The 16,470-nt window shown below is 33.5% G+C and overlaps 1 protein-coding gene across 5 annotated transcripts in view; it reads left to right on the plus strand.

The window, feature by feature from the left end:
* Nucleotides 1–16,470, plus strand: part of jvl (javelin-like) — a 68,890-nt gene that overhangs the window by 35,253 nt on the left and 17,167 nt on the right. For 3 of the 5 annotated variants that reach the window (XM_034331904.2, XM_034331906.2, XM_076688559.1), the window contains one exon: nt 13,429–13,490. The exons of the other annotated variants lie outside the window; for them this stretch is intronic. In XM_034331904.2, the coding sequence (XP_034187795.1) occupies nt 13,429–13,490 (62 nt within the window). The remainder of the gene's footprint in view (nt 1–13,428; nt 13,491–16,470) is intronic. 5 annotated transcript variants of the gene reach the window in all.

Genomic DNA, 16,470 nt, shown 5'->3' on the forward strand with positions numbered 1-16,470 from the left:
TCTTCCTTTAAGCATCAACATTCACAATCAGTTTCTATGTATTCTTGTTGTATTTCATTCTTATAAGAGTGACGTAGTTCTAAACTTGTAGCGCTAAGTACGAGATATCTCGTAGCTGGCAGTTTTGGTACAGACGCTTACTACGAGATATCACGTAGTTGGCAGTGAATGGGTTAAAGGATTAAATAAATTTTTAATTTGTTGAAAATAGTTTTCTATTTCTGGTTTAGTCTGACGGTAAGGATTTGAATACCTCTGTAGGGAAGACGCTTGCACGGGTCAGCTCGACAATGATCGGTGGAAAATCGCGTCTGCAGCTTCTATGTAGTCTGTGCCATTCCTCTTGAAGACGGTTGAACGGCCTCGTAACGTCTTGAAGAAGGAATGATTGAGCCGCAGTCGGAGAAGCAGCCGCAGAGCTGCCTCTCCGACATCGTTTAACTGGATTAGGAAGCCAGTCTGAGAAACGGCCATGTCCCGTGATATACTTCAGATGTACAATGTCAACACGTGTGCACGCTGATGCATCACAATTGCATGCGCATCGATGCACACTCTCTAGATGACTATTTGTATAAATCTTTCCACATTAAATTGTACAACGTTGCACCTCGACCTCGGAGGTTCTGCTTTAATCTTCGATATTTATTAATAATATTGAGAAATTAATTAGCACATTTGCATATAGAATGTTTGGAAGAATTATTAGCTTAGCAATTAAATTCACTGTTTTTCTACTTGTGTTGCTTCAAAATTGTCAAAATTCTATTTCAGGGAGGTTGAAAAAGTATCATAAAATTGTTATTTGTTGAATTCAACAGTTTAGTATTGCGAGATTCGACGATGTTGGAGGTAGTTTGGCGAACAAACCGTTCGTGATGCGTGCCCACACGTGACTGCACAAGTTGCAGCCGATGCATTTAAAGCACGCGTCCTCTCTTCCGCTTCCTGCGCGCTAGCGAATGCCGGTAATTAATTATGCCGCTATATCGTCTTCGGGAAACGGATAGTAAGGATTAAAGAAGTTTCATTTCGCTTTGAAAGGCGAGTTTTCCATATAAAAATAAATATTACATAAATTATAATAGCCATTCTATAAAATGTATTAAACTTTCAAATAAAATTTATTTAGATTTAGATTTAGATTCTAGACGATTTAAAAAAAAGTGATGGATTGGATTGAAGTAAATATTAATATTAATATCAATATTATTATATTAATATTAAATATTATATTAAATTGCAAATATTGGTCTAAGGAGTTAATCAAAATTATTTTATGATTGTGCCAAATATTTTTATTTCTTTTTATTTTTTTTTATAACATGAGATTGTTCAAATGTAAATTACATCTACATCCGATGGTTTCATTGCAAAAAGACACGTATCTTGTCCGCGTACCGTGAAATCTATAAAGAAGCAATTCCGTCCAAATAAAACATCGAAATGGCATCGTGCGAGAGCTCACGCATTTTCACCGTTGATTTGTAGAGCGTGGCCAAGTTTTATCCATGGTCAGCTAGTGAGCACCGTTGGTCAGCACTTACTTAGCCATAATAGCTCGTTATCAACACTTTACATCGCTTTATATCGCGGCGCATCGCAAACACTTGCGGTTCGACATGAAAAGAGATTTCTCGAAGTATCTTGAACACGTGTACGTGTACTGTCTTTGATAGAAATTGTTCCTGGAGCGAAGTTTCTATTAATGTTTCGATAAAGGATCAATTTATCAATGAACGTACAATAGAAACAACATTATTCAAGTAGGAATGGTTCGAATTATAAAAAGTATCGCTTGAATGGTACAATTTCCTGTATAAAATGAAAAAGACAAATCATTATTAAAAATCTGCAAAAAGAAACAGTATCTTTGAGAAAAACAAAAATTCAGCAAAGTTTAAAGGATGATTTCCTCCCCTTCAGAATTTTCTACAATCTTACAAAGTTTCATTCTGACAATATAAAATCAATAATTATCAAAGTTTTGTTAATTGGTTTCCAGTGAACAACAGATATCGAAGAGCCTATTAATACATTTCCAGTAGATAAAATGTCCTCCAATTGATAGGAAAGCTGTAGGTATAGAATAGACAAATGATAGCTTCATTATCTGTTTCCAGTTATTTCCATTCGATAGGAAAAGAAAACTTCATTTACTTAATTACCATTAAAATATAAAGCGATGGTGCTTATCCATTCGATCAGCAATCAGTAACTAATATGTTAATTACATAGCTAAAAAGATAATAAAAAAACAATTGTTACCGAGGAAAAGTAGATTTCATTCTCATGCATATCTCTATTACCGATGAGATTCGAGACGATTTCACTTGCTCTGCTCGTTCCCATCATCCACCATCTGCCAGATTTTCAGAACACCTGTTTATCGTGCGTTTAACCACACGAACCGATTTGCAATCATTCGTTTTATCATTTCACCCTGCTGTTCTGCTTACGTCATCTATTTCTTTCATTTTTTATTTATTCAGTAAAGAGAAAACCCTTTGATACAAAAGCCAAAGTAATTAACAAGAGAGGTGTTACGATGAATGCTAAAGAAAAAATATTAAGAATTATTATTCTTAAGTAATTTTGCGTTATTTGCAATTTTTACTCAAATGACAATCAGTTCTAGAAAGAAATGAAGAAAAGTGTAAGGATGAAAGATGCAGGGTAGAATCCGAAGAAATGTATGAATATCATCCATTTTACCTACTTTTATGTAATCACGATTTCACTTGGTACATTTTTTAAAAACTGTTTCTTTACTGCGTTTCCCTTTTCCTCTCTTTCACTTGTTTATATCTTTTTGTGAGATTCAGACGTACATCATGTACGTGCGTATAGTTACACGTGAAAAGGAAGAGAGAGTCGAGATATCCTTTCATCTTATAATTATTATTTTTTTGTTCGTTCCGCGGCGTCGGTGTCAAGTTTTAATGTAAGTTAGAAAGTTGAAGTCCGGTTACAACTGATTGTGCGTGGCTGGATAAAATAACGAGGGGGTGAAATTTCAGTTAATTTTGGCGTAGTTTTTCATTGCAAGTGAACCAATAGCCATTTTTATTTCATTTATTTATATCTTATTATATTTATTAACAGAATAGAAATATATAATTTCATGTCAGTTTCCTATTCGCGTGCATTGGACTCATATTTAAACCCGTTCAATTACTGACATAATGGAATGATTTTCGGTACAGTTATCTGTAATTAGTGATATCACGAAGCAACATTAATTTCTACGGCCAGGTAATTCGATTTAGAATGCAGAATGTACGGTATGGAAGCAATTTAGTAGTTGCTTTTTGTAGCGGTGAAATTCTAATTTCAACGAAGAACAGTCGTTTCTCCGACTTGAATAAATGATACAATAAATTCATTCATTTACCTTCTTGTAATGTTCAGAAGCTCGGTATAATTAATAGTTAATACTGTATTTATTAAACACGATGGTTTTTGTTTATTTATACGGTACGTTATCTATAGATAATAAGTGTCTCCAGATTAATATCGTAGCAATAAAATTTGGCGAGGTGTAAAAGTGCAACAGATTTGTCGTATGGCTGCAATGCACGTCCAGGTCAATGTACTTTGCGGCCCACCATTGGCGAATAGCGAGACTGTGCTCGATAAGCGTGAAGCTCGCAAAAGAAGCACGCAAGATCGTACGAGTTTCTGTTTAAAGATCCTCTAAATGATCATTATTTTGAAAATTTTTGATCCGACTATAAATAGCTTTCAGCGATTCAATTACAAAGTTACAAAAGAAAGGAACGAGCGACCTTTGTCGAATCAAGCATCAAGAACGTTTCACAATACTCGTTTAATGTTAATCAAGCTTGGAATAAGTGAAATTTCTTTGCAGAAAAAAGGAAGAGTTCGTTGAATGAAGTGTTCTCTGCGACATACAGAAAGGAAAAAGTGATTCGTTAACTAGTATTAATGCATTTCTTAATTACTGGGAGAAACTGGCTGCTGACAAGTGTTTATGCTATTGTCAAAGCAGTATTGTTAAAGTACTAATTAATAATAGTAATTAATTCTTCGATATTGAGACATTCAGGATTTGGTCTGAAATTTATTTTACATTGAGTATTTGATATTCTGATAATTATATAATAATTCAAAGGAAATTTTATATATAAATTGCAAAGAAAATAATGATTCTTTAATTATACAATAAATATATAAATATTAGGGAAGAAATGAAGGGTTAATTAACGTATTTCTATCATTCTGTTTGTACTACCAAAATTTATCATCCAATTAAACGATCTGTGTAAATCTTTATTTAAGCTAATTGGATCGTTTAAGCCTTCATTTGAGAGTTAAATTATCCAATCTGGTAAAAAGAAACGACGAAATATGATACTGTCCTTAATTAACCCTTTCGTTACAGCGATTTCTGTTTTCGTACATTTATACCTACATTAAATTGTTTAATTTGAATAGCATTAGTGTACACTCGCAGTCAAATCAGGCTTTACTAAGAAAAATGGCGATATAGGAAAATAAAATTTCTCAAAATTCTAATTTTGACAATATTAATATTAAAAGTGATTTAGAAACAAAATAATATAATTTTCAATTATCAGTTATTACAAAATTTGGTGTTACAAAATCAGTTATTACAAATTTATAAAATTTAAATATAAATCCTTCGTTGCATCCTCATTTTCCCTGGGGACGCCTACGGAGAGGGGAAGCCTATGGGGAAGGATAGAAAGCATAATTTGATCGTGAGTGTACAATGCTTCTTTGAGAATTTAAAATTCCTTGACCTAAGGTTCATGGAAATACCCTAATAAAATTTACCGATTTGTATATTTAATTTTCTCATGTTTACTGTACAAGCGCACGCGATTACATCCATCAAAGAGGCTACAATTTTCCCTGATTTATTCCTCTCTTTCAATTTTTCATTGGACTCGTTTCTCACGAACGAAACAGAGAAACGATTTGTTGTCACGGCATTTCGAATAGAGCATCGTGGAACAGAAGACCTACGGTTGAACTGTGATTGAACGCCGAATAAAAATGGGTCGACGTCGATGACTAGGAAGATGGTACGAGCTGACACCATGTCGCGAATGTCGTCTTCCTGATATTTATTAAATTACAGAAATCCATGTGTAACTGTATTTTTTGTTTTTTCATCGTCATTCGAAACGCTTTCTGTTTCATGTTTTCTCAGCGGGACAGAGAGTTTCGAGTCATTTTGTAAGGAGCCTGTTAATGGAACGAGGTAAAAGTAAAAGTGACAAGAAAAATGCTTACAACCTGGTGATCAGGTGTTTCGGTGGTGTTAAAGTGTTTTTATAAAGGCTTTTAAGGTGAGAAAGAAGTGCTATGAACGAGTTATTAATGAGAGGGGTAATTGATAATTGAACTTTCAACTTTCAAGTTGTATGATGTAGTATAGGAAAATGAATTAGCCTCGGATAAGAAACTACTAGAACAGCAATAATTTAAATTTTATTTTAAATATATTTTTATTTTCTGAGTTTTCTCGTATTCTTGTGGATATTATTTAATATTAATTGCTTATCGAAGTAATTGTGGAAACATTATTCATGAATTTTGTTTTTCAGTAGATTTATAGCTTAAATTAAAATTTTAATAAAAATTATTTTCACCAATATCAATAAGAACATTATTCAGGAAAATACTTTCTCCAGTATAAATTGCATATTATTTATTATCTATGGTAATAAATTAATATAAAACGTGCTTAAATGCTAAGAGCAATACCTTAAGATCCATTATCAGTTTAAAGTCGGTAGATTACTGTCGTATGTAAATGAAGACTTAACTTATTGATTAACAACGAATCAATTTGCATGTGTAATATGAGCTTTACATCCATGCCTACCTCATAGAATTGACAGTAACTTAATTAACTAGACCTGTTTTTAGTAATCTAAACTGACAGCATGATATGCAAATTTTTGAATGAAAATTCTAGAGTTTGGTAAAAATTTAATTTAATTTAACAAAATTTTATTTGATATTTGATATTTACTATAAAATTTAACAAAAATTTGATGCTATTTAAAAAAATTACGCTTGACAATAAAGATGTTAAAATTTTACAGTAAAATTTTAAAGTATAATTTACTGTGGTGTAAATATAAGAGATTCGCGTGAAGTAATTGTACAAATGTCATTAACAATTTTCATTTACCTAACACCTATTGTCGCAATGGTCATGCTATAAATGTTTAACCAATACCATATCCTTTGTTTCAATATTGGCCTACATTGCTTTCACTTTTTACGTATCCTTACTTTCTCATGGTCACGCTGCGAGGATTATCCAAGTTCCATTGAAACCGCGTCTGAATAGTTTGCGAAAGAATTAGAAAATCGCGATATAAGCGCGGCTCGTGTTAATTATGTAAAAGCATGCAAACGGATGAAACTACGCATGTACTTACGTATGTATGTTTCATACGAACATACCATTTGATTTTAAATTATATATAAAATGAAATTTCAAGAAATCTTTTTTTGCTTTAAAATAATTAGAATTAGACGTTGATTAGTTCACTTATAGCTCTGTATTAGAAAATTATGATTTGTTGCTAGTGCTTTAAAAATTAATTATAAATTCTACAGAGATCTGTTGATTTATTTTTTAATATCGCATTAAAGATTTTTTAAATATTTTAATTGTAATTACTATATAGAAAATTCAATATTTCATATACATTATTAAAAATTTGTGTTACATTGATGCAATTTATGCGAATCTTAGGATATTTAGTTTCTCTACTGAGAAAAGTTCCTTATTAAAATTTTTGCAATCATTTACAGATATAAAGATAATAAGAATGACGGCATCAAATTCTTGGGATTTTTCTTATTGTTTCTTACCTCTTACCTTTTGGAAGACAATGAGTATTCTATCATCGCTTAAATATGTTAAAAGCTAATTTCATACACGTTTAACGAATACAGCTGATTCTTTATAATTGACTTAATACGATAACTACTTGATTATTGCTGTTATTTTCGTTTCATCGAAATAGTACTTATCTTTGAAGGTGTTCAATCGTACTATAGTAATTTCGTATGCAAATTCTTCTCGAGAAAGCTGAAAATACTGAATATTGGTGAAATTTCCGTAACTAGTTAGTATTATGGTGTTTCATGGCCGACTTTTCTTCAAACACTTTATTATTTCTTTCCTCGTTTGGTACATCCTCTTTTTATCGTAATTTTGCACATGCAATAGCTAGTAATATATACCTATTACATTTATAAAAGGTTTTAAATTAAACAACTAATTCTCATTGTTTTGTTTTCGAGTTCCTGGATTAAGCCTTTTTAGGCTTAGGTTCTTGGGTTCTTAGAATCTTAGGTTCTTTTTAGGGTTTTCTTAGATTCCTTTTAGGCTCTTCTTAGGTTCTCTTTAGGCTTTTCCTAGGGTCTCCTTAGGTTCCCTTTAGTTTATTCTTAGGCTCTCCTTAGATTCTTGCAGAGTTTTGCCTAAGTTTTCCCAAGATTTTTCCAGAACTTTCCCAAGATTTAAAGCAGATTCTTGTTTTACGTTTTCCCTTAACCGAGAGAATCCTCCCCGACTACACAAAATGCCCACAAATAGAAAAAAAAAATGATTTTCGAATTGAACATAATAATTTAATATTTTAAACGATATAGCAATTTATTAAAGAATCAAGCTTTTAACATCAAATTCATACCTGTCGTAAACGTATCAGTACGATGTTTATTTAACCATTACAGTTGTTTTCAATGAACCACTTTGCGTACAATATAGGAGAATGATTCATGTTAATTTGCTAAGTAATTTCACTTTTCTTGATTTCTAAAAATAAAACGACCTCGCTTTCGTTGCTAGTCTATCCGGGCGAGTGGAACTGTTGTTTGAACTGGTGTAATTTCTGTCAAGTCAGGGATATGCTATTCGAAATATCACCCACTTGATTCTTGCTGAAATTGGCCATCCGGAATACGATTACTTTGAAACTGAGACATTGTAAACGATGCGTAGGCTCGACGTAGGATTTTACTTTCCCCAGTGACACAATAAAATTGGAAGTGCTTGAACGCGTTTGATTACGACGAGGAGAAACATGATAATCAGGAGGAGTTTGTTCAGTTAACTATCCTTTTCAGTTTCTTAGTTTCGTTAGAAACATTTGAAATAAGATTATGTATATATTTAATATTTTTTTAGACACTTATAATAATTTGAGAAAGAGAAATTAATTGGTATTCAATTGGCAACAAATACAAAAACACTTTTTGCAAAATTATTCCAAAAAATAATAAATATATTAATTTTTCATTTAATATAATTATATATATGGTAAATATTGAGATACAGATATTAACGTGATCCCTTGAACCTGAATTTTTCGGTAATTTCAATGCTCATTATCTCCAAATTATTCATGCATTTTTGATTGCATTCATTTCTGGATACATACGACTGATATGATTCATTAAAAGCTCGTTAAAACTCGACTGGCGTTCGTATTCAGAAGAAAATTAGCAAATAATACGCAGCTTCAATGGACGACCGGTGGAACATAAATTAGTTAAATGCAAGGCAAACCCAGTTTAATTACAGATTAAGCGTTTCTGACCCACTAAATATATGTCGCTTAGGTGTGGCTTTACGCCCTTGTGACTGCGCCTAGAAACCTCGTGCTCCGCGATAATTAGAAGACACGAATTCATGTCAGACTTCCTTTTCTTTCGAACGAGCATGCGGGTTATCACAAATACAATTCAAATGGCGAAGATGCCTTTTGTCTAACGTTAGTAAGCACAGCAGATACCAAGTAATAGAGCTCGTTTTCATTTAATGATCCTTGACCGTGCAAATTATAATCAGGGTTAATTATGTACTTAAGACAAGGTATCAAATGAATTCGCGATTTCGTGTTGAAAACAAGGCAAGAAACATCTGTACATTATGTAAACACGTTATTGTCGTACTAGGATGAATGACAAGCGGAAATGTACCTTCTCACGTGGCACGATCAAAACTCTGATTAATCCCCGTTAGCTCGTTCCTTCCGTGCGAAGGAATTTAATTTATCGATTAATCGGATGCCGTTCTGCTCCGAAAAGGAAGGAAACCATAGAACTACCACGATAATTAGGTTTAATTGAACCACATGGTTTCTAAGAAATTCAACCACTGTTGCCTCTGGCCAGTCATAAAAAGAAGTTGTTCTTTTATATTCGTCTGCAGACAGTCTAGGCATTTTTCATTTGCTTCCTGATTAATTAGAAACGAGATGCATGTAACGGTTGGTGTAATTAACGTTACTCGACGGTAGGATATACCTGCAGGGTGTTTTGCGCAAATGTTTATAACATTTATTCTATAGAGAAAAATGTAAATGAGGAGACGATGAGTGACTGTACGAAATAAAGTCATTTAAGGCGATTCAAAATTGCCCAACCGTATGGTAAGGTGATCGTTTGAGTAATTGTGAGGCTATCAATTCGTCGATCAACGTAATCCCTGTATCTAAAGCAATTAGAACGTTTTATAGGTTAGATGGAAGATAAAGTTTGTCAGACGGGTCCATAAAGTTTCAGTGACTACAGAAGGTATAAAATAACATCAAACCGGCTTGTGTACACGTCCCGTGAGAATTGCTTTCCTTGCACGTGACATGAAAAAAGTACTCTTTTTATTTCATTAAATTTTATGTAAAAATGAATTAAAGATAAAGATCTAATTATATTCTGAATAAACGTGACATTCGAAGCTTATTTTTACAAAGTAATTGTGTGTAGATCATCTTTCTATAAAGTAGTTTAATAAAATCTTGTATGGTATCTCGAGGCAAAGTCTTTGGCAGCAAATAATTCTTTTAGCACAAAGTATTACGCGTGTCTAACATCATCGTTACATAATATAATTTTATGCAACGCCTTCGTTGTGTAATGCTGTTCTTTTGCATATGTGCATTACACCTGCATTCAAAGTGTTAAATCTGAAGTGGACAAAAAAAAGAAAAAAAAAAAAAAAAAAAAATTGGAATTAATCTGATGTAAGGGGGTTGTGAATCGGGTTCATGGTTGAGTAACGGGTCCATGGCCAGAACCAGGGACAGGATCAGAGACGAGATGACAGCTGGTCCTCGTATCGCCTTATATCGATGCAGCGATCGATAGATTCCATAACAGGACGCGGTCGAGAGTATTATGTAAACCCTCCGGGACCGGACAATCGGGTCACCGAATCAGCAAGATTCGAGTTTTGCCAGCAACCGTTCGTTATTGATTCTCATTTTTGGCAAGAATTTTCGTGACACTTTCATGGTTGATAAGTGATACAAGATTTTATATTTGAAGTATAGAAATGGTTCCAATTTTCTGAACTTAGAGTTCATTTAATATTAACGTACTTGGATATTTGAAAACATGAAAAATTTATTTATTTTTCTACAGCTAGTACAATTAGCTCGTATTGAAATTAAAAGCTCTTGAATCTAAAGTGATATCGACCTAGAATTTCGAGAATTAAAACAAAGAGAAAGTGTTTATAAAACGTTTATTTCCGGTGCAAGGAAGGATTAATATTTATTGTAAAAGATAGGAATTATTTAACGTACAGTACACGTGTAGCACCGAAATTGAAAGTTAGAGAAACAGTTCGATTGGTTTCGCTCTAGTTTCCAGGAGGCGTACTAAAATTTCATTCTTTCCGATCATTCCTTTTCTTGATCTCTGTGCTAAATCATTGAACCGTGTAAAAACATCGATGAATCGATAGAACAGAAAGTTATTTATAAAAGCAAATTGACATGATATTTATAATAATTATGTCTTTTCAAAAATTTTAAGATTTAAGATTATTATTTAAAATATTAAAATTATTTTATTTTATTTGCAATATTAATGCATTTTAATATCTACTTCTCAACGATTAGAATCTCTTTTATAAAAGCAACTCACCAACTTTTAATAAATGAAACTGTAACTTCCAAAATACAAAGTACAAAATTGTAATGAAATATTATCACAGAATCGACAGCAGCAAATGAATAGTATTGTTTCTTTGCATTTGAAATGATACAGGAAAATCGAATTGAACCTGGATAGAGTAGAAAGTCCTACAAGAGAATCAATTGGTTATTGCTCACTGACGTATGGAATTTACGACGTGCATAGAAAGTATACTCTGCATAGTAAATACGAGACTTCGGTTTAATCAACTCTTTGATTTTGCATATTGATAGGGCAAATTGAAATCGATTATTGATTGTCGCTAGAAGTAACTCTATATCGACCATCCTTTCCTTTTCCCATGTGGAAAGTTGCAAAATAAATTTCTCTTATAGGCTTTTCAAATTCCTTTAATTGAGTTTAATTCCTTTAATTCCTTTAATTATAGTTCATATAAAATTAAATTCATTTTTCCTATCTTTTTTCTTCAAATATCGTCTAGTATAGAAATCATTAGAATCATCTTAAAAACGATTTTACTAGTCACGTAGAAGTGAATTGGAACTTTCTCAATTCTCGTCACTTCGAAGTAATCATTTTGTAATCAGTTTTCTCCACATTTCCGTTCAGTCAGGAACTCATCGTCAACCACTTTCAATTTTTTCACGGTGCTTCTATTAAAAAATAAACATATTTCCTTGTCGATCATTGGATTCAAGCTACTGAAAATCAGTGTATGTTCTATTTTTAGAATTGTATCATGGGTTATCTTTATTTTTTTAAATATTTCATATCGCACCCTTCTATAATCCTACAATTTTTCCAGAAAATTAAAAATATCATAAAAGAATGATAATATAGAAAATGAAACATCAGAATCTTGAGGTCTTCAAGGTGTCGCAACCACCTGAAACTATTCTGTTTATGTCATAAATAAAATCGGTTAAGAAACCCACAGATGAAATTCTCAAATTTTCCTGTTTATCAGTTGCTTTCGATGAAGCGCCTCGCGAAGTCGAATGGTGCGGGTCAAGGTCTGCCCGTTTCAGGATCATCGTCCTCCTCCAGCAGGAACATTCCATTGAATGTCGAAGGTCAAGAGCTGCGAGGCGAAATAACTTAATGGACGGTATTTGTCTCGATCTGCTTGAGCTTATTATTCCGACGTCGGTGTGTAATTGGAAAACAGAGAATCGCCAGGTATCGACACGAACTGTGTCCACTTTACGCAACGTAGGTGTGATTAATGTGACGATTTAATTAAACGCCGACGGCGATGACCGTTTCCTCGGTAGGAAGAACCTTTCTGCTTGAAGGAAAGTGGTCGAATTGACTAGAACAGGGTGATCCTTTGGAACAGATTAATACATTGGTGACATGTAAATTTAACTCTTGTAGGTTCATTTTAAAAATAAAAAAGATTGTAAGTTTAATTCAGGATCACTATCCCTAAGTCATGACATCTTGGGACTAAAATAGAATGCTTTAAAATAAATCTGGATTAAATTGCAAATTTAGTTATTTATATCAATTATCACGTTATTCATAAATTAGTATTTATTCATAATAATGATTGCAACTTCACTATTAGAATATGCCAAAATTATTTAGAACAGTTTGGAATGGAGAGCTAAAATTAATAAACCTATTTAGAAATTTTGGGTTAAACTTTTAAAATGGAATTCCTGATAATTATATAAATAATTCTTTCTTTATCTAATTAATAGCTTTTTCTTTTCTCAATAAGTATGACAAAATATCTTTAAAATTTCAAATGAATCCACTATATAGTTTCTGATAAAAAAAATTCGATGGAGGTTTCACCCTCAAATACACTTAATTGTAATATAAACGTTCTAAGGGTTAAATTAAAAGATTTCGTGCGACAGAAATGAAATAACTAAAAATCATGGCCTATGATTGTTGAACATTGGTATTCTGCTTAATTATATCTGTTTATTCCATAAAATCGAAGGATGTTCTGAGAAAAGAAACAGAATACCGAAGCCGTCGACGAAAATGGTAAAAAATAGCAGTTCCATATTTGGTGCATTGTGTTGTGTAAGCCAGCTATGTATTTTATGGTTCTGCGATTACCTCGTAACAAGTTCATCAAGGTGATCCTTACGTGAACTTTAACATGGCCTTTCTTTTGCTTTACCATGCTGGCGCCCACATATTGTTAACTCTAGATGGTCTGGCTGATAATTTCCTCAAACAGCCATGAACTTGAAAGTGGTACGTGTACACTTGGGCGTAAGATCATTCCCGCGCGAGCATTCGAACATTATTCATTGAATGATTTTATTCCCGGAGGGAATAGAAATTAATTTCTGACTTTGTCAGAATGCTATTCACTAATAATGATTATGTAACAATCATTGCTTTCAACGAAGAATAATGTGAAAAATTTTATTTTCTTCTTTTATTTTATCTTTTAATTGCATTTCCTCATTTAATCTAACAATTTTCCTTCTCTATTTTCAGGTAAGTTGGAACCGGCAGAATATATGAAATTTCCATGGACCCAAGTGAAAAGCTATTCTTCAGTAGGTATAAAATAAAATATCTAAATTACAAATTTTATTACACTGTTTAGAAAATATAAATATCACAACCTTTTTGCCTGCATATTATGTATAGAGTGTCTAAACAATTTAAATTTTACAAATATTGAAAATAATTTTATTCCAAGAGCCTCAGATAGATGCAACAAAGCAACAAGTATTCGGTGCACTTTCAACAACCATCGGTAGATACTGTAGTGATCGGTATAAAACGAAAACAATGACAAAAGTCTCGTACGATTCGCCGTAAACGCTTGTCCATAAATGTCCTTTTTCTTGGGCGGTATTGTAATGCCCGGCCGTAAAGGGTCAGGAAACGGCTACCGTTCGACTCGAAAGGGAACTCGCCCGAACGAAACGAGCCAGGACGGCTACACATTCATAGGGACGTAAACCTTGATGCATTAAGCAGTGTCCTTGAGACGGGAGAGGCCACCTCTTCTGCAACTCGGGAACATTCTCTGGGTGCAAATCAGTGTTTGGTATCATTTTAAGTAGAGCTAAGTTTATCAGAACATCTTGAGAAACAGGACGATTCCAATAATATAATTGAATGGTTCTAATAACAGGAACTTGGAATCTCTGTTTGTTATTAAATATTTATTAGTTTTGATAATAGGAGCTGATTTGTTGGTGTTAGAATCTAATGATAATTTTGAGAAGAAAAGAAATTAGAATGCAAAGAAAATAAAAAATTTAGACAGGTAATTGTGGAATAATGCAAATATTGTTCGAGGTCATTTCACAAACAATTATTTTAATTTAAATCGACGATAGCAAATATTTTTAAAACAAAGTTTAACAAAACTAATTTATACACACGCAGACAAATTAGCTACCTTAAACTATCTTAAATTTTCCTCTGAGATCCAAGATAAAATGACTACACAATTTTCAACAAATAACCAGACAAACATTACTCTATTCCCATTACTTTTACACCGGAAATGACTTAGCCTGAAAATATATTACAGATTTATCACGCCGCACGACACGCGAGTTCTTGTGAAATTACATTCAAACCATTGAATAACACAAGTACAGAGAGTCGAATTAAACGGAGAGCTGTTGCAACGCGTGGAGGCGGACAGGATCCTCTTCCCTTTTCTTTTTCCCCTCTTTAGCCTATACGGGAAATGGGCACAAAGGATCTCGTAGAAAAGGCGTTGGAACAAGCGCGTAGGCACCGGGCTCCGCTCCTTATACGAGTGACACAAGCTCGTGCCGGCTCGAGGCATTATTATGCGGATGATTACCGTGCTTCGAGGCTAAGGGAGAATCACCTCGACTGGTCCGCACTCTTATTTCCTGGGGTGAAAAGAAAAGTCACGTGATAAGCATCGGCACTTTCTGAGTCACACCACGTGATCCAAGTATCCTATGGCTTTTCCTTTTCTCTTTGCGTTTACCTCGTTGAATGTCTTCTTAAACGCTCCGTTTGTCCTTCGCACAACGGAAGTCCATTTCCAGCCGGAAAGAATCTAAGATCCTTGATAAAAAAAAGAAGTTTCTTTTAATGGAACAATTTTTCCTCTCAAATCAATCGGTAAAAGAATTACAGCCTCTAGAAATCTCTCGATTCCTTATTATTTCATTAAAATCTCCGACAGCAGTCCTAAAATGGCGACGGCTCGTTAGTATTCCCGTGGAGTGCACGTGCTGAAAATAAGTTGTCCTTAAGTGGAACAATAGATTCCTGGCACTTGAGGCTGCCGATAGAACAAATCGCCGCTGTTGGAAATGGTAATGGTAAAGTTTTATCCAAAGATCGTCTGCGTGGTCCACGAGTTGCTCGTAAATTTTCCTCGGTGAATCGATCGGACATCTCGATCAGGTATGGCCTTCGTTGCCGCGTGATTCGTTGCTGAGAGGTCACATTGTTCCTTTAAAGTGTTCGCCACGTTGTGACCCGACCTCGCATAAGGATTCGTTCCTGGTCCCCTGTCCCAGGGCACCGCTCTAATGAGAGTCGTTTAAGGAGCGCCGTCCGAGCCGGACAATGGCGAATACGTGTGGGTGAATTTTATTGAAAAACACGGATACCCAAGGTGTCGAGAGGAATGGATCCGTTGGTGAAAAAAGTTTCTTCAATCGTCGATGTTCACTCGAGATAGTCCTCTTAGGGCAACGAAGAAAGCGGATGTTCGAATCCATTTTCAAAGGGTTACTTATCAATGGGGTATCTTTGATATTAAAGGCAAGATCAGTGATTTTAAACGGTGTAAAATGGTGGGTATTATTACTGAAGTAAAATAAATTGATTTATTTATATTAGGAGATTTGGGTCAATAAGGAAATTAATAATTGATAATATTTCATTTTCGTATAGAAAAATAATTTTAATCTCTATTGTTATGCTCAGGCAGTTACATTTTTTATATTTATTAGTTTACTATTTTTTTAATTTATTTGCTAATATATTACATAGATAATATGTAGCTACGTGGATGTACTTTCATACAAAGGAATTTGCGAAAGCGTACCTAATAATACAACATGAATAATAGACCTGTTTTGTGTGTCTTGTCTAAAGTATATTTTGTACCGTGAAAGCTGTATGATTCTTTCCGTATTTGCATGCATTCACGAGTACAGGAAACGACGGTTTTGCGCAAAACAGATTTCAGCAACTTTGCTTATTACATTTCTCATCACACAACAGTCCACTTCCTCCTGCAATTTATCGCATTCCACGTTTATCTATTTTTCTGTTCCCTCGTATTCAATCGTTGTATAGTTACATAAAAATTGCTATCAATTTTTTACCTTACAGGTAATTACCTTTAACGATCAAATAATAGTTATATAATCAGTGAATTAAAATATACAATTTTGAATTGTTTATGATTATAAATAGATTTTTGAAGCACGTTTTATATTTTGATTATTCTGTTCCCTGTGGAACTATTTTATTCGATCAGAAATAATTAAAAAAAGGATGCATTATTTGATGCATAGTTTC

Source organism: Osmia lignaria, chromosome 6, assembly GCF_051020975.1.
Source record: "Osmia lignaria lignaria isolate PbOS001 chromosome 6, iyOsmLign1, whole genome shotgun sequence".
Taxonomy (NCBI): domain Eukaryota; kingdom Metazoa; phylum Arthropoda; class Insecta; order Hymenoptera; family Megachilidae; genus Osmia; species Osmia lignaria.